We start from the raw sequence: 24,229 nt of genomic DNA on the forward strand, positions 1-24,229 counted from the left end.
GTATGTTTTGCAGGAAGTTGCAATCTCCTCCAGGATGCTCCTGGTCCAATTGAAAATCCTCCATAGAATTTAAGTCACGGGCCTCAGCTTGTCCGTACGGGAAGGGCGGATGAAGGTACGTGTAGGAGACACTGTGTTCAAGAGGGCACATTTATGCATATCCTGTGGGAGTGTGTTTATATACAGTCGTATTGGAAGGGGATACACGCCTGTCTAAATTAAGTTCTCAGACTTGTAGTGGGGGTTGAGGCTAAGAGATGTCTTCTAAACGTATGAGAGCCCAAAGATTTAGGTAGAAAAGACCGTAAATGGGTCACGCTGGGACTGATGGTCGCAAAAAGGAACCTGGCCAGGTTGTGGGAAGCCGGGACACCACCCAAAGTTGAAGAATGGAAAGCAGACATGGATTTGTGTATGCTGTGTGAAAAAACTGTGTATGTTTCTAGAGGGTGCCCCAAAAAGTGGATTGATATATGGAGCAAATGGAACAGTTACCGTGGCAATATTTGTGAACCCCCAGTTCTCTCTTTGGAAGATCCTGTAACACCATAGTATATTATTATATTGCTATTTCATGATATATAGTACAACAATGTCAAGTGTGATTATAACCATGTCAACGTGTCCTATCGTATCGAATTGTGAATGGAAATGTTGTCTTTCTGTTGTTTAATAAAAAGATTTTTTTTAAAGAATCAGGTATGTTTGAACTCCGTAGGGAGTAGGCGATTAGGCTGACTAGCTGCTTGGACCAGAAGGGTATGTATTTTCTGAAAAGGGCCTGTGGTAGGCAGTTAAGGCCCCGGAGCTCCGTCCGATTTGGCTTTAGATAGAATTTTGGCCAGCTTTGTGGAAAAGATGGAGACTTGTTCTGTTAAGTTTTCCTGCACGCCTTGCAAGATGTCCTGCCATTCCCGGGGAAATGTTGTCTCTGGTGATGCCTTCTGCTCTTCCACAGGAGACTTTGCTAAACCTCAATTTTACAACACAATGTGTCCCTGAGGTAAGGCACCCCCCAGCACATCAAAAAAATCAGAAATACTGTCAATTAAGTAAAGAGCACACTCAATAACTGAGTTTTAGATCAGCAGAACTGTTTAAAGATTTATTACAAAAACAATTCAAACGTATGGCACAGGTTAATGGCTATGAAGCATCAGCAAAGAAAACACTACAGAGAAATGCAAAATCAAACCTTTTAGGTCCGAAGTGAGCACCAAAATCAGGAGGGAAATGAAGAGCATCCCTAGTAGAACAGGAAAGTCGCTAGTTCACCCTCAAAATCGAGATTTTTTTAAACATTAATTTCCCTTATGAAATTAACAGAACTTCCCAATCATCATCCATAGCAAATCAGAGCACAGTCTCATAAAATGCCATATTGCCTTAGCACCTAATCACAATCACAGCACATGAATAATGCTTCTGCCCCCACTATACAAATGTCATCTGGGGATGATGGAACAAACTAGATACATGAACAACAGCAACCTGTTATGAATGCATTATTAATGAATAGGGTACAGTGAGCTAATAGAAGGACCTTGGTATGCAGTTACAATTTGTGACTGAGCCAGGGAAAACTCACAAAAACAGCATGAAAGTGACAGTGGAAATAAACAGAATATATTCTACTTTACTACATGCTGCAGAAATGTGCAGTCTGGAGAACAGGAGTGACAAGAATGACACCCTTCATAAACAAGGCCTGAATTGAGGCCTAGTCGACAAGAATCAGGGAATCGCACTTCTACACATACAGGAATATTTTTTTAAGACACCAGTAGTATAGCTATAGACGCATGTGCAATCAAGTGTCAAACTGTATTCTACACATTGTCAACTATGCTCAAAAATAGAAACACACAAAGTCATTTAAACCTATATAACCAGAGCTCTAATGATCTGTGCCAAAATACAACCTTTCTTTTTTCTAATGCTGTTTTTTATAGTACTACTACTAGCACATTGGAGAGACCCATATATGACTGGTAAACATTTTCTTCATAAGCAACAATTAATGGCTCTCATAAACATCCAGTATGCACAAAAAAGAACCGTTTTTGCGAACACTCACCACTGCACGCATATTGATAATTTTATCAAGTTCCCCCATTTTTTGTAACAGGAAATTGACAAACACTTTGTGCTGGGTCTGTATCACAACAGTGATACAATGGGGCTCTTCTGCCTTAGCGGAGGGGCCGCCTCTGCAAAAGTGAGACACACAACTCAGTGCCAGGTCTTGTGTTGGGATTTACTTTTCAACACAGTTAGTGATTTACGCTGGAAGGCTGCCTTAAGTAAAGCCAAGTAGCTCTTTACTCTACTTTGTGCTACTTTGCATCAAGGGGGCATTCCTAGAGTGGTACAGGGTCATTCTCATGCAACAACCCATGGGTTTAACTCAAATACCTATCCAATAATGTTTGTAAACATGGATTTGTAACAAAATGTGACACCTCCTGATGAAAGGCTTAATCGTGGAGTTTGTTTAAGAATTCTCCAAACTTTTCCAACTTTGCTTGTGTGCTGCATTACCCAGCACATATTGAAAGTGGAAAAATATGAAACCATCAAAGTATAGGTTTCATCCTATGAAGGCATCCATCCAATACAAAACCTTTACTTGACAGAACACACACACCCTTGCACTACAGTGCACTACAGTGCAAGGGTGTGCGCTTTGGTGCATGGCGCCCTAAAGTGCAACAGGCATGGGGAGAGGAAAACAGTACCCTATCTACTAAACTATGGCACTGTTTTTCTTTCCCTTTGCATGGCACACTTTAGGGTGCACCTCTCTTTGATGCTATGCAAAGCCGTGCAGCGCCTTTGGTTGCTGCATTGTGTAAAAAGTTTGTAAATGTACCCATTTGTGTTGTTGATCTCTGCAGTGTTCAAAATCCTGAAAATCAGGTCCCTACCCTGTGGTCTACACAAACATTTTATTCTAAATTGTCACAACCGTCACTCTTGTAAATCAATATTATGTGCACATGTTTTATGCAGACTACGGCATGTTCTCTGCAGCCAATTTATAGGACATATTCTCAATCTGTTAAATGGATTAAAACCTTAATATGGTGCTATCAAAATAAAACCTGCAATGCAAAGGTAAACTCGTCTCAAGAGGAAGAGTATTAAGGTTATAATATTGATACCTTTACTGCTTTTATTAGTTTGGAATTAAGAAATATGTTCTCCCATAAACTCAAGTGAATACTTAACAGAAGGCAACCATATCCCTGGATGGGGTTGGTCACGCACCCTCTGGTTGGAGCCTCGGTTTATCTGAAGGAAGCAAAAGGAAGTGCAGAAGAAAATCATTTAAAGACAAAATGAACAAGCATTGGCATAGCCAACATGTCTCGCCTTTGGGACCTTATAATTATTTAGTTATACAGCACAATATCCTTACTGCAACAACATTAACTTTTACATGACTAAACACTTAGAAGGTCCCAAAGGCGAGAGCTATTGGCTATGCCAATGCTTGTTATTTTTTACAGGGGGCAAGTTTTGCAGGTGTGCTGCTATATCAACCCCAGGTAACAAAAGCAGCAGGGAGATGGCCCGTCCAAATTGCAAGGGCAGCTTTGGGTTCCCCGTCGAGCTCTGTCTCATTTCATAGTGCCTCGCTCACTTATGTTGACAGCCACATTGGAGAGAGATCAATATGCGTTTTATAGAGCAAAGGCATACACGCGCACAACTATCCTAAGTGCAGCAGTTGCAGTGACACCAGGGCCCACTGCAACCTAACTGAGAGGGAGCAATTACTGTGACTGCATTAGGGACCATGGCAACCTGGCTACGACACTGAGCATGATTACGCCCTAGACAGAGTTAAATACAGGTATATCCGAAATTACTAAAATTCTATCATGTGATAATAAAACGCACACAAGAAACAGCTGGTATTTAGTTAATAGTGATAAACCCCAGAACTACTTGCAGAGAGGGCTGCTCAGATGGATGTCTGTGTCCTGACATGTCTGTCTCAAAAACTGGTCTTACTATTCTGCGCGGATACACGTCATTGATATGCAGCCGACATCATCCTGTGCGCCCATAATCCATATTATCCGCTTCGCTTTCTTCGCTCGGTGGGGAGCTTTGCTCACAGTTAAATCTTTGCGAGCTCTGCTCCTGTTTTGTATTAACCCTAAAACGCTGCCTGAGGTTCAGACGCGTGGTCAAAACCACTGACAAACTATGGGCATCCGAAGCTCGCTGCGAATGACTATGGTATGTTAATGAACATAAAAAAGGGACAGAACATGAACTGAGTGTAGACAAACAACCTCTCCCTTCCCCCGTATTTGACTCCAACTCGGGTTCTCCTTTCTGCAGCAGAGCGGTTTCAAATTACATCGGTGGAGGGTTTCGCCTGTGCATCTTCGGTAACCCCACAAAATCCCATACACAAAGCCAAAGGGAAATGAATTGGCTATCCAGGATTAAGGATATCATATGCAAAGTGAGAAGCCGCCACTCCTGCTGCGCTAGCAGACACTAAGGGGCAGGTGAATTTCATTTGCAAAGCCTTTATTAAACAAGCGCGTGCGCCTCGCGCGGCAGCAGGGGGAGGGGGGCCTGCGCCGGATTCCCTTGCGGGAGCGAGCAGCAAGGCACGATAATTGCTAACATATGGCGCTGCTGCTCGCTCTCGCAATGAAATCGCCAAACGTGCACGCGTTGCCATTGGAAGCAATGCAACGCGTGCACGTTTTTGGCCTCAAAACTGACTCGATGGCTAAAGGTCTTTTTTCTAGCGGCTGCGTAGGCGAGACCTAAAAAGGAATAATAAGCCAGGATGTCCTTCCTCGCCTTTCCTTTTTAATAACTCTCTGCACCCCACTGCTTCTGGGAATAGGTCAGGGACACAGCACAGAAGTTAGGCCAACAGGAGGGCTGAAGCAGATGGGGGCTCAGGGTTGGAGTTTTTCTTTGAGGTCTGGTGGGCTGGGAAGGAAGGCCCAGTGTGGATTTAGGAGAGAGACAGTTGAGTACAGCAGAACAAATGAGTTACTGTAATGAAATGTGTGTGCATTGGACTGAAGATAAAGTTTTGACAGAGAGCATATAGCTGAGAAAGGAACTGGGTGACAAAGTAAAGTCTGAGAGTGGAAGGGAGGAAATATTAGTCCTGTTTGCCAGGAATCATTACCAATTTCTGACTGGTTTTACCATGCTTGGGATGCCTAGATTGGGAATCTGCCTTGACCTGACTAGGAGAGAGGACTTTTATGCTGTGGCGGAGAGGAATTCCAGCATGCCCACAGAAGCATATGCCAGGAACTGTCTTTACCTCTCTTTTCCATTTCTGATTCCTTGCAATTTTTTCGAAGACTAGTAGCAGTCTCAAGTTGGCTCCCAGGGTTGCAGTGTTATGAGTTCTACCAGTCACGTCAGACTACTCTCAGGAACTTTCATCCTATGGCTGGAGATACAAATGGTCCTGATGGAGAAGCTTTTCCCTGCCTAGAGGGAAAACTGTGCATCAGTTGTAACTGAATGTGTTCCCTGCTTGTCCCTTTGGAACATATCTACAGTGGAACTGTGTGCATTCTTTTTGTCCTTTAATTAACTTGGTTTGGACCTTTTACATTCTTTATATTTTAAATGTATTGTTAGTTCTGTTTGTAATTAGTACATGTTTGCTTTAACACACACACATATACACACACACACATCCACTCACCGTCCCTTTCTCGATTATATAGCTTTGTTGCAGGTGTGATACAGTCTAAGTAACATGTTCAGCTGGGTGTGTGAGGGATTGGTGTATGAAGGGTGTGTTGAGCTGTTGCTGCACCAGTGTTTAGCTTTCTTGCCATGCAGCATGCAGGAGGGTGTGGTATTTTGCCTATGTGCAGAATGACAAGGTTGTAGCATTGCTGTTCTATTTCTGTACAACATTCCACTTCATGCCAAATGCTCGGCAGCATATTTTGGGTGAGTGTAACGCTGCACTTCCCAATATTTGGAGTTAGACCAGTAATGTGTGCCGGGTGATCAGTTTGTTTCTCTATTCTCAATTATTTAAATGAAAACAGAATTAATGCAGACCACGTATCTCTAGAGCGGAGGTGGGTAAACTTTGTACTTCTGTGGACAACCACTGAATGGCTATTGGAAGAAGGGGGTCGCTGCCTAAGTATATTCTATGGTTGGTACCGTAAAATAATACCCACGACGACAGAAATAAGTGTACGCCAAACAAATGCACAAATTAAGAAATATTTTGTTAGATTAACCAACTGGCCACTGTCTGAACTATTAAATACAACAATAATCAGAGTTCAGGGTTCTCTGGGCCCCGGTGCGACTGCACCTGCTGCATCAATGCAAGCTACTTCCCTGTGCAAGAAAGGGGTTGGACCCACTGGCCGCTGTCTGAACTGTAAAAATACAACAGTCCGGGTTCTGTGGGCCTAAATGTCACTGCACCTGCTGCACCAATGAAAGCAGCGCCCCAAGAAAGTTAAAAACTTACTGGAGAAAACGAAAGGCGAGTACAAAGTTTGTGAGACCGGATGATGCTGCAGGGAAGGAAGGATGCTGCACAGCAGCAGGGCACAGGCTGGCGGTTCTACAGTTCAAGAACCGGTGCCCCTGTGGCATACAGAATACCAGTTTGGAGATGGCTTGAATAGATGAAACTTCCAGAAATAATAGTGTAATTGTAAATCAGGCACTCTATATGACCTTATGGAAACATTGACTTTAATAACATGGCGATAGGCAAAAGATATAATGACAAATTGCTGATTCCTAGTTATGACGTCAGAGTAGGCCAGGTGACCGTCTGCTCCCGCTGCCGAAGGCCTCTCTGCCTGCCAGCAACTGTTGTAGAGCAGTGCAGGAACATCAGAACACACGGGCATATGACGTACCTTCACCACGTCCTCGTTGATCCGCTTGGGGTCTCTGTCCACCAGGTCGATCTCCTTGGTGTGCAGGTCCCGTATGATCTTCTCCTCGTAGAAGCTCTGCTCTTCCGACATGTCTCCTCCTCTTCCAGGCCCAAGGTGCGGGTACGGCTGGCAGCGGTCCCCGGTCGGGTGGCGCACGAGGTGGACGGGCGGTGGGTGCCCACGAGGTGTGGGTGCGCACGAGGTGGACGGGCGGTGGGTGTGCGCTCGGACGGTGGGTGCGCGCTCGGGGTCCCGGGACGGTGTGAGCTGCTCTCAGGCTGCCGACCCCACCCTGCGTGCCACACGACAGCTGCGTCACATAACTTCACCCAGGGCCCGCCGTCAGAGCTGTCTGCGTCCCACTCTGGAGCTAAAAATGAGACCCGAGCTCGCACCAGGGTCTGAAAGCATTCCAGGCCTGGCACCGCCTCACGCTACATTTCACACCGCCCGGGCGGGCATTTCTGAGGCCGACTCGGGGACGGTCATGTCTCTGAGGAAGGAAACCAACCAGCTGAAATATTTGTGAACCTCTGGGCCAGAATGGCACAGATTCAGTTCCAATTATATGTAAAAAATAATAACACTTTTTAATTGCGCTTCCAAATTCTGTAATTGCTAATACCAGGACTCCATGGAATTCTGCGATTGGGTCCGCGAATCAGAAAGCTCAAAATGTGGGCAATATATAACATGCTTGCCCGTATCCACGCCTTTCTGAGATGAGTTTAAAAGCATAGAACATTAACATATGCAAATTCCTCATTCCCCCCTTTATGCGCTCTCACATTTTTGGTGCTAGCCCATATATCTGTGGGGAGGACAATCAGTAGCCGTCTACTCTAGCAGAGTGCAATATTAATAATTAGTCAATGTTCTGGTTTAATCAACTTAGGAAGGATGACAGGCTGAGCCTCCAATACCAGCATTCACACAGATCAGTTCAGCTGCGACATTTATTGATTTACCCTAAGGAACGGAAAAAAATAATATTCACCTGAAAATCATGATATTGCAAATATATTTGTACTCTGTGATGAAATTGCATTTCTTTTAACTCGGGGATGAAGTTCTAAAAGAAGGCACTTCGTAAAATTTGCCGGAGCACCGAAAAGATTATGTCCAGCAGGTTGATAAGATCAATAATGCTGACGTCAGTGAACTGGAGGGCATAGACAACAACCGAGATGGTTTCAGTGTCAGTGGTTTCATTTCGACCATGAGGTCAAGCCACAGGTCCATTTGTTTATCTCTTCCCTGGCCCCTACGTCACAAACGTGACCTTCAGGAATCACACGGGGTGGTGAAGCTAAATACCCCTTCGGGAATTACTACAGTGGTCATATCCCACCAACATGAACAACGATCATGCATGTACAGTGAAGACTTTCTATGCTATGGAGTAAAACCCAATGCAGGTCTTTGTGGGCAGAATGACAAACTATGTGCACCTTCCTTTTAAAGAGATTGGCTGCTGCTATCTGACCAGATGGGACAGGACTGACAGTGGCAGTCTTTAATTTGTCTGGAGACAACTGCAGCTTGTGACACCTTTTGCCCTTGCCAAGGGTGCCAATAACAGTACCTACACAACTACTAACTATCACATTCCTACAAGTTTGACAATTCAGACTACTCCATGCCCCCAACTCTATAAGAATGGCGTGGGTGTCAGGTATTAGTCATTTTTACTGTATATCGAACAAATAAACAACTGGTGTGTCCACATCTCTAAATTAGATATACAGCTCCACAATGTAGCGGACTGTCATAAGTTCTGGTGTTGACAATTCAGTGTTGGTGCCGAGCACCGGGAACCATGGACTCAAATAAAGCACTGGGTGACAGCAATGTGATTGCACTGTAGGGCAAGAAAACAAACCAGGATGGGAGGGTCCGAGGGAAGTTTAGAGACTAGCATGGACTATATCCCCCAGTCTACATATACAAAACTGTAAAGTCCGCGGGTCTAGAAACGCCACCTAAAGCTATGGTAGCATAAGTGCCTACATTGCACCAGAGACTTCGCCTACACAGGGAGTCCTAACTAAAGGACGGAATCCCATCACTTACCGAAGTGACATGCTTCATCATCTGGGATCTCCCCCCAGCTGTAACTCCTAGTACAGCCCAGGGCTACACCCCCTCACTGTGAGGGAGGAGCTCTGGGACATTATTGATGTTATCCCTAGCTAGGGACTACTAAAACGCAAGATGAAGAGCTGTGTATGTTATGTAAGTGATGAGCGCAGTGCAACCAGAAGTGAACAGTGAGCTAAAACTAGCTAACAAGAGAAAAAAGACTTTCAATGGTTGTCTCTTGTTGTTAGGATTAACATAATAACTGCAATGTTGGCTTTCCTGATCTAACAAGTGTCTAGCCTTCTTCAGGATCTAGATGTTGTGTGCTACTGCGTAATGTGTATTCAAAAAGGTGTAACCAAAAAAATAAATCAATGGAGGGTCATGGTGTATTGGTCAACCTGTGTATTAATTAAAGTTACACATAAGTCAGTTGTTCTCACTAACTAATAAACATTTGATGTCTAGTGGAGACTTACCCGTAAGGAACCTCACCTCACCTGGCGCTTTCCTTTGATCATCATGACTAAGGCTAATTCCGATCTTACGCACAATACTGGTTCCACTGAGGCACAGCTTTGCAATGATTTTTCATATATTTGAACAATAAACAGTTACATAGCTAACATACATTACATAGTTGGATTAAGTGTTCCATTTATTGCAAACTTGCTGTCTTGACATCATCTATACTTTGCATGTAGTTCCTTTTTACTTTTTTCTGTTTTAACAAAGCCTCTCTATTAGTCACAGTTTGTTGATGAAAAACAGGTTGGACCACTCGATTGGATCTGGCACTGTCACTGGTTTATGATTTGTTCTTTTTCAGAGCGGTGCCTCACGTCCTGAGCTGTTGCCAGGTGAGGTGAGTTTCCTTACTCGTAATTTACGGGTAAGTCTCCACTAGACATTAAGTGCTTAATAGTTAGTGAGAACAACTGACTTATGCTTAACTCTAAATACTACATGATTATTTGATGACCTTCATCTCTTTTTCTACACAGGTTGACCAGTACACCATGACCCTCCATCAGAGACAGTGTGTGGTGTAGGTTGTATCTGTTCCATTGATTTATTTTTTTGGTTTCACCTTTTTGAATACACATTACGCAGTAGCACACAACATCTAGGTCCTGAAGAAGGCTAGACACTTGTTAGGTCAGGATAGCCGAAACATGTAGACCCACATTGCAATTACTATGTTAAAACTGCATTACCACTGTTTTTAATGCTAACAACAAGAGACAATCACTGAAAGTCTTTTTTCTCTTGTTAGCTAGTCTTAGCTCACCTTTCACTTTTTCACTTCTGGTTGCACTGCACTCATCACTTACATCACATACACAGCTCTTCATCTGGGGTTTTAGTAGCCCCTAGCTAGGGATAACATCCAAAACATCCCAGAGCTCCTGTCTCACAGTGAGGGGTTGTAGCCCTGGGCTGTACTAGGAGTTACAGCCGGGAGGAGATCCCAGATGATGAAGCATGTCACTTCTGTGAGTGATGGGATTCCGTCCTTTAGTTATGATTTCCTGTGTAGGATAAGTCTCTGGTGCACTGTAGGTACACATGCTACCATAGCTTTAGGTGGCGTTTCTGGACCCGCGGACTTTACGGTTTTGTATACACTGTAGGGCAGCCTTTTTCCACTGTTGCTGACATGGGAGAGAAGTCGTACTAGCCTATACTGTGTTTTTCAAATTGTTCTGCTACACCCCTAAACCAGGTTCTTCACCAGTGCATGTAGAGTCTACTTGTGAAAGTGAAAGTTTGTAGTATGTGAACTTTGACATGTCCATATACAATTAACTTCTTAAGTGTTTTGTTGCTGTTCAATTATTTTTTTAAGTGTGCTTTTGCTGGAAGTACTTGCATTTTTCGCGGTTAAAGTGGTGGAAAGGTTATGTCATTTGACCTTTGACTCCCAGCTGTCTTTGTAAATTTGAGCCCAAAGAGAGCTGTGTTTATATCTTTAAGGTGAACTTTCTACAACAACATATTTTTTTAATAAGTGAGCTTTTATTTGAAAGGGCTGGGGATTCACCATCTTATCGATGAGCCAAACAGTAAAAAGTGTTACTAACAGTAAGAGTGCCGTATTGTTGTCGTTTTGCAAACACTAACACTGTTGGTAGAAATTTGGTAGCAATCTAATCATCTTTATAAGGACGTTAAGGTAAAATGGTAAGGCTGACTGAACAGTGCACAATTTCTTTACCTTTGACCTCAAAATATATGTATCCAGGAGTGCTATACAGGTAGTTTTTCCTCAACTATTAATTCTGTTCTATTATTTGTGGTATTTTATGAAAGCTCTCAGAGTTTTTTTTTTTGTAGATGGGTCAGATAGGGTGTGAAATAAAGCTGTTTGACTTTTGATCTCAAATGTGGTGTTCTGTAATGGTTACACAGTTCCAGTTCCACCACTAGAAGAATGGATCTGATAGGGCGAGAGGTAATTCAACAACAAAATACATATTTTTTAAAGATAGCTATGGTTACGTTTTGGCTAACATGCAACTTATTGGCTTATTTACAAGTCCCTTGCGCCGACTGTGTGTCACTTTTGATGTGATAAAACGTGATGCACCGGCAGCGCAAGGGGCTGTAAATAGGCACTTTGATTAGGATAGTGATGAATCATTGGAAAGGTCTTGCAATGCGCTTTCCCAGAAACTTGCTAGACTACCATAATAATAACCTTGATCTTTGATATGTGACTCCAAAATAATTTATTTGTACTTTTTTATGGATTTTTTCTCAGTATTACTAATACATTTCTATAGGTGGTATTTCTTTGTTTGTTCCATGATATGTAAATCAGTGTACCTTGGTTATTGGGAATAAAATCGCTAGAATGTTAACTTTTCACCCTTAAACGGGATTATGTCATTTTTACATAGTTACGTCTCCACAACCAGTTAACGAATTTTCATAAATATTTAGTGGAAAGATCGGGATAATTATTTTCTTTTGAATTAGTTTTACAAGGTGATATGAATTTTGATCTTCTTTCATATTGATATCTATGTGAACATGTGGTAAAGTAATGTTTTGAAATCTCAAAAACATAATTTTTGAAAGAGGTGTGGAAGGACACTTCAAGGGATGCAGTTTCCTTAAGTGGGTGTGGTTGAACAAGAGGTCATGGACTTTCCTTGACATGCCAAAGTGCTTTTGGTATTCTGTTTGCAACTACTGAGTTAATTGGTAAAATATGATTTTGGAAGCCACCGCCCCTAAAATAATCCAGTTTACAGACATGTGTCAAAGATTTGGTTAAGTTGTAGGTACAGTCAAGCTGGTGGTGTAGAATTTGTGCACACATTGACAGTTTGAGTTCTTGTCTTCAAACATGTACAGAACCAAACACATATGCACATAAACAAAAACCTACGCATAGAAACCTATGCACAGAAGCGGAACCGTATGCACAGAGCCAGACACTTACATATCGAATCAGATGCCCATACCCAAAATTCTAGGACATGTCTTGGGCACACCCAACAAACCAAACAATAACATGGCAGACAAAATGGTTGGCATAGTTTGTAGACACATATAGAATAGCATTGTAGACTGGATGGCTGCCTTGTACAATACATGCACAAGGTATAGAAGGGTATACACAAAATATAGGGTAGTTGCATGTAGTTGCTTATATCTGCGTATGCTTTCCTCGGAAGGTTTTAACTTGGCTGCTGTATGATGCAACAATCCATCTCTCACATCTCCACATTCGTATAACATATTCAGAAGAACAAAGCATGCAATTTGAAGATTGGACATACCATTAACATCAGTACGAACTGAGAGAAGAACAGCCAGTCAGATTCCTAAGATTGTAAACCATGCGGATGACCTGCAGGCCTGGGCAGTGCTGCTCACCAAACTGGTGGCTCGCTCGAATGATTTACCCCCCCCTAGATGCGTGTGTCGCTGAAGATGCAGGGACTGCATGGACAAGATGGGGATTGTAATATGACTTCTACTATACTCCAGGTAATGGTTATACTCTAATATCTATTGTTGACGAGTCTTGGGGAACTTTCAACATTATACAGTACTGTGGTGTTTGGGTTTAGCAATCCAAAAAATGTTATTTTGTCAGTGCTCTTATTTTACAGGTTATATATGGAATTCTATGTTTCTGTTGTGCATCTAATCTATGTATTTTTACCATTGGAATTCTTGAGCGATGGTCTGGAACACTGCTGTGTCAGTTGGAGCAGCCATCCTGAGCCCTCACTTCACTTGTACTTGGCTTTTCCTGTTTTCTCCAATAAAAATCTTAAGAAGATACACAAGGAGTCTGGCGAGTCATTTCACATGACATAAGACATTTGAGCCCAACCAAGAAACCCACTTCAAATTTGGCGACGAGGATGGGATATTTTTATTTTGAATTTCCTGTGCTTCATTTTGCTGCCAGTCTGTCATTCCTTAAAGTACTGTACGTTTAATTTATTCATTTTGAGGGCTCAAGGATTTTTTTTATCTTACATCAGGTGGAGTTGGATGTTTCATCCAGGTATTTAACAGCTTTTGTCACGCCTGATGGAACATTTCAGTCTTGCAGAATGCCATTTGGACTGGCGTCTGCCGCGTCTGTTTTTCAAAAGGTCATGACCAACATGTTCCAAGGAATTTCGAATGTGGTTGTATTTCAAGATGACATTTTGATTCAAAATCAAATCAAATCAAAAATCACTTTATTCGGTTTTGCGAAGAAGACCATAAAAAGTTCATAGAAATACATTTCATACATTAGTTCAATTTAAAAAGACTGTTAAAAAATCATAAGTTTAAAATGCATTTTGTAAAATCATTAAAAGAAGAGGTTAGACTCTTACTACCAACCCTTGTAGTCTCTTCATACATTTGATTTTCAGAGATTAGACCTATGGCGTATGCAAAATTTCAAAAAACGTACAATTGCTTTTGCTATCAATTCATTTTCCAGATATTGTAACGCCAGGTAGGCTGGGCGACATTGGCGTAGACCCCAATATTTAAATATGGGCAATAGCCATTGTCTGCGGGGTGCCTCAAAAAATGTACAAAATAAGACTGTATGTATTGTCGACTGCTTTGATTGGGAGTCACAAGGGCACAATGACATTTTTGATGACCAATCATTTTGTGTGGGAAAGCAGACCATTAAGTGGAACATGTTGAACCTGAAGCGTGTCAGAAGTAGTTTTTCAAATTGGGTCATGTTATACAGCAAATAAGGTTCAATGGATGATACTGTTTGGACTAATAGACTTTGTTGTACAGAGGATTTATGGATTTCTTTTAGCAGACGTGTTTGGTGCAGGTGTGATAGACATGCTTTCCTCAGATCTTTTTTGGAAATACTGTATAAAGATGATGGATCTGTAAAATAATGACTGTGTCCCATATCTGTAAGAAAGGCTTTTACATAGGCTGTCCATTTCATCCGCCCGTAGTGCTCCAGCGTCTGAATGTCTTGAATGATGAGTCTGGTTAAATTGCATTGTTCAGTGACCCAAATTCTTCTCCAGAGCATTATAGGTTGTGTTCTTATAATGTCCTCTAGGTGGTCTATGCCCAGCTCTTCGTGACAGGCGTATATTGAAGAATTTTTCGGCAGCCCCAATAAGAATCTTAAAAAGGCATTTTCTATTTTTTGTAATTCAGTCACGTTTGCGTAGCCCCATATCCCTGCCCCATAGATAGCAGTACTGACACATTTTGCCTTGTAGATTTTTAAGGTTTCTAGAGGTGGCTTGTGGCCCAGTTTTTGGACAAATGTTCTCAAGGCCGCTGTTGTTTTTAGAAGTGATAGTTTTCTCGCCGAAATTGCCGCTTTCCACTTAAATTTATCGTCAATGACAATTCCCAGGTATTGGTAAGTGGGTGTTCTTTCCAGGGCTTCCCCTTTCACAAATAGTCTTTTAGGTTTCATGTTTTTCCTCCCCGCATGCATAGTAAAAGTTTTTTTAACATTTAAAAACAAGTTCAAACTTAACATGAATTCACAGTATCTATCCAATTCTCGCTGCAGTTCCACAGATGTTCTCGCTAAAATGACCGCGTCGTCGGCATATAGCAACGCGGGTATATGCCGACGACCGACCGATGGGAGGTCTCTACTTCCCTCAAGCAGTGCTGTCTCAAGGCCATTTGTGTAGAGGGTGAATAGAAAGGGGGCCAGTACGCATCCCTGTCTGACCCCCTTTTCTACCCAAAAGCTATCTGACAATTGACCCTTTGTCCCGAATCGCACTCTGCCTGTTGTTCCAGTGTAGAGTTCTCGTAGGAAATCTACAATAGGGGGATCTACTCCCATATTCAACAGGATCGTCCACAGCCTTGAATGTATAACACAATCAAAGGCTGCGGATAGGTCCACATACACCATGTGAAAGGCACTCCCCTTGGCCTCTAAGTATTTTCCTGCCAATAGGGTCAAGTTTAGTGCTTGATCCACAGTGCCTAGGCCTTCGCGGAAACCATATTGTATGTCTGATATGACATTGTTAGTGACTGCCCACTCCTGGAGTCTCTCGAGAATTATCCGACCAGCGACCTTCCCGAGAGAGTCCAGGAGGGAGATAGGCCTATAACAAGTTGGTGAGTTTCGGTCTCCCTTTTTAAAGATCGGGACGAGTACAGAGGTCTTCCATGATTTAATCAGGCCTTCTTCTAGGGAAGCGTTTAAGACATTTGTCAGGAGCGGGGACCAGAGTTCTTCCTCGTATTTATAAATGTCAACGGGAACCCCGTCGGGCCCCGGGGCTTTGCCTAATTTAGTGGATCTTAATGCTTTCTGTACCTCGTCATGCGTAAACTGCAGGTTTAGCGGATAGATAACTTGCTTCAGCAAGTCCGTTGTTTCCATATTATCTGATGGACTTAAACCAAAAACATTTGAGTAATGTTTTACCCATTCAGTGTTGGAGATCGCGACGTCAATAGAGGGTATATCCTCCTTCCCTGTGAGGTATGGTGACCTTACTATTTTCCAGAACTCAACACTATCTTTGAGTTCTGTACTTTTTTTTAGACACTCCCAGAGGTCAGTTTTTATCTCATGTTTTCTGTTTTTAATTGCTAAGGCATAGTCTCTCCTTAGAGCGGTAATTTTCACCCTGTCTCTATACTTACTGGCCAATGCTTTTTTTAGTTTTACGTGTGCTTTCGTACAAGCTGAATTGAACCAGCCTTTCTTATCACGGTTAATCTGTTTGCAGGATCTAGTTAAAGCCTTTTTTATCTTATCTGTGATAATATTGAAGCTAGCTATTATCTTGGAGCTTTCTGCCTCATGGTCTAGACAAAGTGATATCTCACTTTTACATGCTGTAACAATTGTTGAAATGGTCGCTTTTTTATCAACATTTCCCCATTTTAGGGTGTAGCCATTAAGAGACCCCATCTCTAAGTTTTGTTGATGCAGTAGAGAAAAAGTATCAAAGTCTTTTTGTTTTCTTTGTTCTCTTAGGCTGATTACAATCGGAAAGTGGTCACTTAAAGGATTTTTGGTTACTTCGAATAATTCTATAATTGGACCTTTATGTGCTGAGATCATAACGTAGTCTATCAGACTCGTCAGTCCCCTGCCATTAAAGGTTGGGGAAAAAGGTACTTGAGGAGTTTTTAGTTCGTTTGCAAAACCCAGTTCTAGTTCAGTTACAGCCTCATTCATTTTTTCACCTTCATGTGAATGAGTAAAGTGAGTGATCATATTTCCATCATCTTCTACTATCCCACATTTATCAGTATTATTGTTGTCACATAGATGGATGTTAAAGTCTCCGCCCCATAGTATGGTGCATGTTTTATTAATAAATTTCTCTTTTAGGTTTTGTAGAGTACCAGAGATTTCTTGAAGAAGGTTAATTAGGTCGTCTAGTTTTTTGTTATTGTAAAAGTTTACAATAATGTATACTGTCTGTTTAGTTGTCTTCAAAATTACTATTTGGTAATTCTCATGTAGTTTAACTGGAACTATCTCTTCATGTTGTAGGGTGTTGGCTATATAGATAATTAGACCGCCACTGTTTCTTCCAGAAGAAGATTTTTTTGCTGAAGAAAGGAAAGTCTTGTATCCCATTATATGCAGTGGGTCGATAGCCCAAGTTTCCTGAAGACAGATAATACTGCTCGCAGTTACTTGGTTTAAAAAGTTAGGATTTGTTACTTTAGCCAGCAAGCCTGCTATATTCCAGAAAGTTAAAATTATTAAGGAAGTGCTTTTGTTATTGCAGTTTGAAATTTTCTTGATTAATGAGTTTCCATGATGTTGGTGGCTAATTTTTGATTGAGCTAAGTTAATTTCGTCATTAGGTCCTATTTGATTTTGAGTATTTAAGGTATTCTCTGGTATTATGTTCTGCATGTCTAATCCATAGGTATTAGGGGGGCTATCTGACGTCTGGCCTACTGGGTTTAATATATGGTTCACTGAGTCTACAGGGTAGATATTTTCTTGTCAATCGTTAAAGTCAAGAGTAGAGAGTGCAGCAAACCTGTTTTGAGTTGGAATACTATAAAGGTTACCAGGTGCTGCGGCAACATGTTGCCAACGAGGGTCCCTGTATTCTTTGTTTGGCATTGTAGACAAGTAAGGGTGAGATGTGAAATGAGGATGAACCTGTGGATGATATCTATGCATGTGAATGTTTGGATATGTAAATTTGGGATACTGCTGTAAAAAGGGGGAGTTGTTTGCAAATATTGAATGATGATCGAAGAAAGGTGTGACTAGGTTAGATTCTGTTGTTGGTACATCAGTGATCAGATGCCTATAGAAGTACCCCAGTGGGAGTAGGGTAGTATTAAATTCCCATACGGAAGGTGGAGGGGCTCTGGCCAGAGTTTTCTCGGCCCACTGTGAATTCTTGAAACTAATAGATACACAATCACCTTCAAATTTCTTTTTTAAAGGACCTATCCATCCTACTCTCTGTACATTGTTTATTTCTGCTGTGCATTCTATCGGATAGTTACAGTTTGCTATCAACCAATGCAAGATCTTGTTTTTCAAGGATGAGTGAGTTTCCTCTTGATCGTTCCTAAGCCTAGGCACATTCACTAAAATCAATACATAAGCACCACATTCGGGAGGAAGATTGATTCTTGAAGGGATCTGCCTTGAATTATATGGTAGATCGTGTGTTAACCGGGGTTTTTGAGAGTTTGTGGTAGTGAATGTTGAATAATTTTGACTCTTTTTTTGTTCTTGAGATGATGTGGTCGTCTTTCCTGGAGTAGTGTTTACCGCCTGAGTACTAGTGGTTGTGCTTGAAGTTGGGCCACTTCCTGTGGTAGAGTTGTTTGTAGGCTTATTTTTGCTCACTGGAATGGATAAGTTTGGTTGCGGTTTTATTGTACTAGTTACAGTCGATGTAATTTTTTCTGTCTGTTTTGTAGTGGTAGTTTTACCGGTGTTTGGTTTTCCTGCTGTATTAGTAGGTACAATGTCTCTAATGAGAGTCTTTTTATTAACAGCGATGAGTTCCTCAAGTTTCTTTTCAATTCTAGTCAGTCTAGATTCGATGGGTGAGATGTAGATTGCCAGGAGATTGCCGACGCTTTCTATCAGTTGATCATCTTTTATTAGCTTTACTGATGCGTCAAGGTTATTTACATACTCCTGGACCTTTTCCTGCATGGCTTCAGTTGAAGGGCCAGGTTGTTTAAATGTTCCGTTGGCTATGGGATACTTGATTGTGGTTTTTCTAGATTGAACTTTGGATTTTTTGCGTAATTTACCCACGGAAGGGATGCTTATTGTTGGTTGTTGAGTCTGTTTACGAATGGCGCCCTCTTCGGTGGGTCTTATTAGTGTGGGACTATTTGGTTCTATGTTTTCCGGAGTAAGGTTTATGTTTAGATCTGGTGTCTTTTCGAGATCATTGCTCGTGTCAGAGTCGCACTCTATCAGTGGGTCTGTGGCCGATAAATTAATTTCATTAGGAATGGTGTGAATATCAGGCCGTATTTCTTGCGGGCAGCCTAGTTGTTGTTCATGTTGTTTGACAGGAGTTTTTGCCAACAAAATGTCGCCAAGGGAGGAACGTTTAGTTGTTAATAGTTCATATGAGGCCCTACGCTTGGCAGCTTCTAAGTCTTGTGAGACTCTTCTTTCAAGGAGAGAGATGCTTAAATCGATCGCGTCATGGGTTCTCGTGATAAAGTTGTCAATGGGGCCGATGATGGATGTACTGTTTGCAGCAGCAGTTTTGCTTCTACTTCCCCTGGTAGACATTGCGATATAATTGTGGGCCGGGTGTGATGGCAAGCAGTGATAGGTGAAACCAGAGATCTCTCAATCAATCCGATGCAGGGGAACTCAATATCATGCAAGCAGTTTTGGTTTAATATACTAAGGAGCGAGGGAGGAATTTTAGACACGTGTAGGTAATAATAGAAAAGTACCTGGAATGACGTAGGGCACAGATGATGATAGAGGGGTGTACCCAACCCAACCTCCTCGACCTCAGAGGGCCTCAGAGGGCCCGCCCTTTGCCCGGGCTTCGCCCGGCGTCCCGCGAGACGGGGATGATGGTTAATTTATGCGCCTCCTGGCGCCGAAATGTCGCGGTATGTACCGCTAGGCCTGCTGGGTGTTGTGGTCCTGTGCCTGCACCACGCCCACACTCCGCTCGTCAGCCGGACTCCCGAGATGGCAGAAGGGGTCCCACGGCGAGAGGCGGGAGGCGGGAGGCGGGCGGGCGGGCAGGGTCTTGAAGAGTGTCCCAAGCGGTGTCCCAGGGCAGAAGACAGGCAACGCCTGTCCAACAGTGAAGGATTCAGGTATTTTTTTAACAAATGAGTTACAATGCAAATCCGTGTTTGTCCGTATGGGCAATCTTCCCTTGCCAGAGCAGACAACCGAGGCTACCACTAGTTCTTCAGTATAGCCGAACTTTTCTGCTATTTAGCTATTAAGCAACTAAAGCGAGCAGGGAGCCTCCAATCAAAGAAACCTCGGCATGAATGTTTTCCCAGAGGGTCCTGATCTCCTCCCCAGGCAGCAGAATATTACACGCTAATGAATTACGGAGTTCTCACCGCAATTCCCTCTTAACGAGTTCCGCAGAGCATCCACCAGGGCATCCACCGGCTTAACGCTGAAACAGAGTTTTTCCACTGTGTTTGTCCAAGCGGGCTCCGAGTCGGGTAGAACGCCCTGGCCGCCGAAAATCAACACAGGTGTGCCCGGAGAGCGGAAGCTCCTCCTCCCGGATACTCAGTGGCAATTCAGAGCTATTACATCTGTAGCATTTTAGTTTAGGCCGCTGTTTGTGCAATGAGGCGCTGCGGGGCAGGTTCTCCGCTGCTCGCTCTCCTCCTGTCTCCGGCTTCTCCCAACAAACATTTTGATTCATACTTTATCAAAGGAAGAACATAATGATGTAATTGAGCAAGTTTTGACCATTTTACAGAACGATTGTGTCACTATTAGAGAGGATAAATGCATCTTTGCTGTAAATGAAATTGAATATTTAGGACATGTTCTCTCTAAGGATGGTGTCAAACCTAAACCGAGCATTGTGGATGGCATTGTTAATGCACCACATCCCACTGACAAGGATCAGCTTCGTTCTTTCATTGGCCTGTGTGAATTCTATTCGAAATTTATCAAAAATGTTACCTCTGTCACTGAATGTTTTAGAGTTCTACTAAAAAAAGGTTTGGATTTTGCGTGGACATCCGTTTGCCAAGAGCATTTTCAACTTATCAAAAACAGTATTGTTTCTGCTCTGGCTCTTCAAGCCTATGTTGAAGGTTGTGATACGTACATCACTGTGGATGCCAGTTCTTATGGCATGGGTGCTGTTCTGTCACAAATGATTGACAATACTGAGGTTACCATTGGATTTGCATCAAGAAGAATGAAAGATGTGGAGTTGAGATACTCTGTTATTGATAAGGAGATGCGTGCTAGTGTGTGGGGAGTAGAGAAATTCAAATCATATTTGTGGGGGAAAAAGTTTTGGCTTAGAATGGATCACAAGCCATTAGTGGATATCCTTTCGGGCAATAAGATTAAGAAAGCCACTGCCAGATTAGTTAGACTTGCTACCAAGTTTTTGGAATTCAATTTTTCAGTGCAACATATAGGTGGAGGCAAGAATGTCAAAGCTGACTTCTTATCTAGACTTCCTGTCCCAAATTCCAAGTTGGATGAAAAAGAGGAGGAGGACATTGGAGAATGGATTATTGCCTCTGTTGATGACACTGTGGTGTGTGCAAATATGGAAGATTGGTGTAAGGCACTAGAAAATGACTCAGTTTTAAAGCAAGTTATGAGTTTTGTTGTGAAAGGTTGGCTTAAGGAAAGATCCATTGATACTGTTTTACAACCTTTTTGTAAGGTTGCCAATGAATTATCTATTGAAAACAAATTATTAGTCAGAGAGGGTAAATTAATTCCTCCTTCTTGTTTCAGAAGAAGAATTCTGGAACCTGCTCATTCCGGTCATTTAGGCATGACTGCTACCAAACGCAGAATCCCTAATGATTTTTGGTGGCCTTCAGTTGATCATGAAGTCAAACTATTGGTATTGGTGAATTAATGCACTCAATGTTTGTACAATGATAAACATTTATCTACTTCAGATCCATGTCCCAAACCAACATTGTCTCCAAGCAGAGTGTGGCAAAGAGTTGCTTTGGATTTCCTAGGACCATTTCATGTTCTTCCTAATTGACTAATTCATTGTTTTAATTGATCACCTATCCACATGGGTGGAGTTTAGAGGCGTTTCTGAGTCCAATACTAAATCTGTCATTCGTTTCCTTCAAGATACTTTTGGTAGAGAAGGTGTTCCTGAAGAACTAATAACTGATAATGGGGTACAATTCACTTCAGTGGCTATGCAAGAATTTTTGGCAAAAATGGGTGTCAAGCATCTTCGCACCCCTCTTTATTTTCCTCAATCAAATGGTAAAGTTGAAAGATTCAACAGAGTTTTGGTTGAATGTATACAAAGTGCAATCAAAGCGAGAGTGGACTGTGATATTGCTGTCAGGGATGTTGTATGGGCATACAGAACTACTCCTCATTCTGTTTCAGGTTCTGTCCCTTTTTAATTAATGAGAGGAAGAAAAGTGGTCTCCACTCTTAATCCATTTTGGAACATGGATATTTCAAACAAAGAGTGTAATGTAGTAGAGAGTTCCATTAAAGCAAAAATTCGTAGTGATGAGGCTAGTTTCCGCAGAGGTGAAAGATCCAAACTTCCTGTCACCAAAAAGGAGGTTAAATTTGCTATCGGAGACTGATAATGTTACAGAAGGGAAAATCAAAATTCAGAGATCCTGCACGCATTGTCAGCATTAGGGGTCAAGCTGTTAAGCTTGACAACGATCAGTGGTGGAATGTTGGCCGCTTGGCTAAAACCAAAAGAAATGATGTTTGTCATGGTACACAAATGAATGTTCAAAGTTATTCTACTGTTAGAAGAAGTTCAAGAGTCAAAAGGATTCTCAGTAGATTTTTGGTTTAACTGTTTTCTTGTTTCTGTCATTTTTTCTCATTAAAGGGGAGATATGTGGTGTTTGGGTTTAGCAATCCCAAAAATTATTTTGTCAGTGCTCTTATTTTACAGGTCATATATGGAATTCTATTTTTCTGTTGTGCATCTAATCTATGTATTATTACAATTGGAATTCTTGAGCGATGGTCTGGAACACTGCTTTGTCAGTTGGAGCAGCCATCCTGAGCCCTCACTTCACTTGTACTTGGCTTTTCCTGTTTTCTCCAATAAAAATCTTAAGAAGATACACAAGGAGTCTGGAGAGTCATTTGACATGACAGAAGATATTTGAGCACAACCAAGAAACCCACTTCAACTACTCAGACATTATAATGTGATTTTGTTAGAGCTGGAGGGGGTGGGTGAAAACTATGTATATTAAGATTGTAAACCATCTACATTGTAATAGACTGAGATGTGAGCAGAAAGAAAGGTCCTACCACTGACCAGGTGTAGAGAAAAATGTTCAGCATGGAGAGAAAATGAGGGAGGAAGTGGAGGCTTGAGTGACAGTGCTCAATAATTCAGAGCCAAACAGTGGCAGTGACCTAGGAGCCAATAACAGAGATTCTTGGTCCTAAGCTGCAAGACAAAACTAGCGATGAAGGTGAGTTTCATGTGGGCTTCTGATGAGTGATGGCTAATACCCAGAGGTATTGAAAAGTTCAGCATAAAATAATAATGCTACTTTACTGCCAAATTGAATGTGGTAAGTTTGATGACTTCAAAGAGATAAGGCAAAAATGTGCCCAAGCCAGTCTGAACTATAGTTATTTTATTTATTTATTTTATTTGTGGAGTTTCATATAGCACAAACTAGACCCGAAGGTATCAGAGCACTTTACATGAGCACCAGTTACATTACAGACGGACTCATTCCTTTTTGTTCGGCACGGGGAGATTAAGTGGCTTGCCCAGAATCACAGGATGTTGAGCATCCCTGTCGAGACTCGAACCTGGTTTCCAAGCTCCAAGGTCGACTGCCCTAGCCGTTAGGCCACATTCTCTCGTCAGTTCTCTAGGGCAGTATGAGAATTGAGGACCACGAACAGTATGTGAATTAATAACAGCAACACGAACAATAATTCAGCTATCAAGAATATTAATGCTCTCCACACCTTCAAAGACCATCAGCCTTGCACTATACCCAGTCAAACATCACCAAAAAACCCTAATAAATCAGCATATATATCACTGAAACACACCCACTGCACAAACTATGCAGGTACAATGTACAGCAACCCATGGCTTGGTCAAAGTGTGCTAGGTGATAAGGGCCAGAGACGATAAACAAAGGATACGTTTATCATTTCTAGTTTTATATTAGGAATATAATTTGTGGTTAAGATTCTGAGGAGGATCTCTTGCTGGAGAAGGAAAAGTTAATTACCTGTAATATTAGTTATCCAGCTAAAGTATCCTCCCCAGATTTATAACCATGGAATAATTCCATGTTGACAGGCCGAACTTAGAAATACTCAAACACTAGATTTTTTTGTTTTTTATTTTTATATAAAAAAAATTCATTGTGTTCTACTTCAAATAGTTTGATTCCAAGGACTCAGAACATCCGCTTTATCTCATTTTTGCTTTTTCCAGATAAGTAATTGCTGTCAACCTCAAAAAAGTGTAGATTGTGAGGCTAGGAATGTTACCCTCAACGGAGAACTACAGTTATAGTTGATTAAAGGTTCCTATTTCAGCAGA

At 41.9% G+C, this 24,229-nt stretch overlaps 1 protein-coding gene across 1 annotated transcript in view; it reads right to left on the reverse strand.

The window, feature by feature from the left end:
* The window catches only part of CAV3 (caveolin 3), a 73,652-nt gene extending 66,431 nt beyond the window's left edge, over positions 1 to 7,221 (reverse strand). Inside the window, exon 1 of the mRNA XM_085624489.1 lies at positions 6,903 to 7,221. Coding sequence (XP_085480615.1) covers positions 6,903 to 7,013 — 111 coding nt within the window. The 5' untranslated portion in view covers positions 7,014 to 7,221. The remainder of the gene's footprint in view (positions 1 to 6,902) is intronic.
* Positions 7,222 to 24,229: the final 17,008 nt, after the last annotated feature.

Source organism: Triturus cristatus, chromosome 9 (genome assembly GCF_964204655.1).
Source record: "Triturus cristatus chromosome 9, aTriCri1.1, whole genome shotgun sequence".
NCBI lineage: Eukaryota > Metazoa > Chordata > Amphibia > Caudata > Salamandridae > Triturus > Triturus cristatus.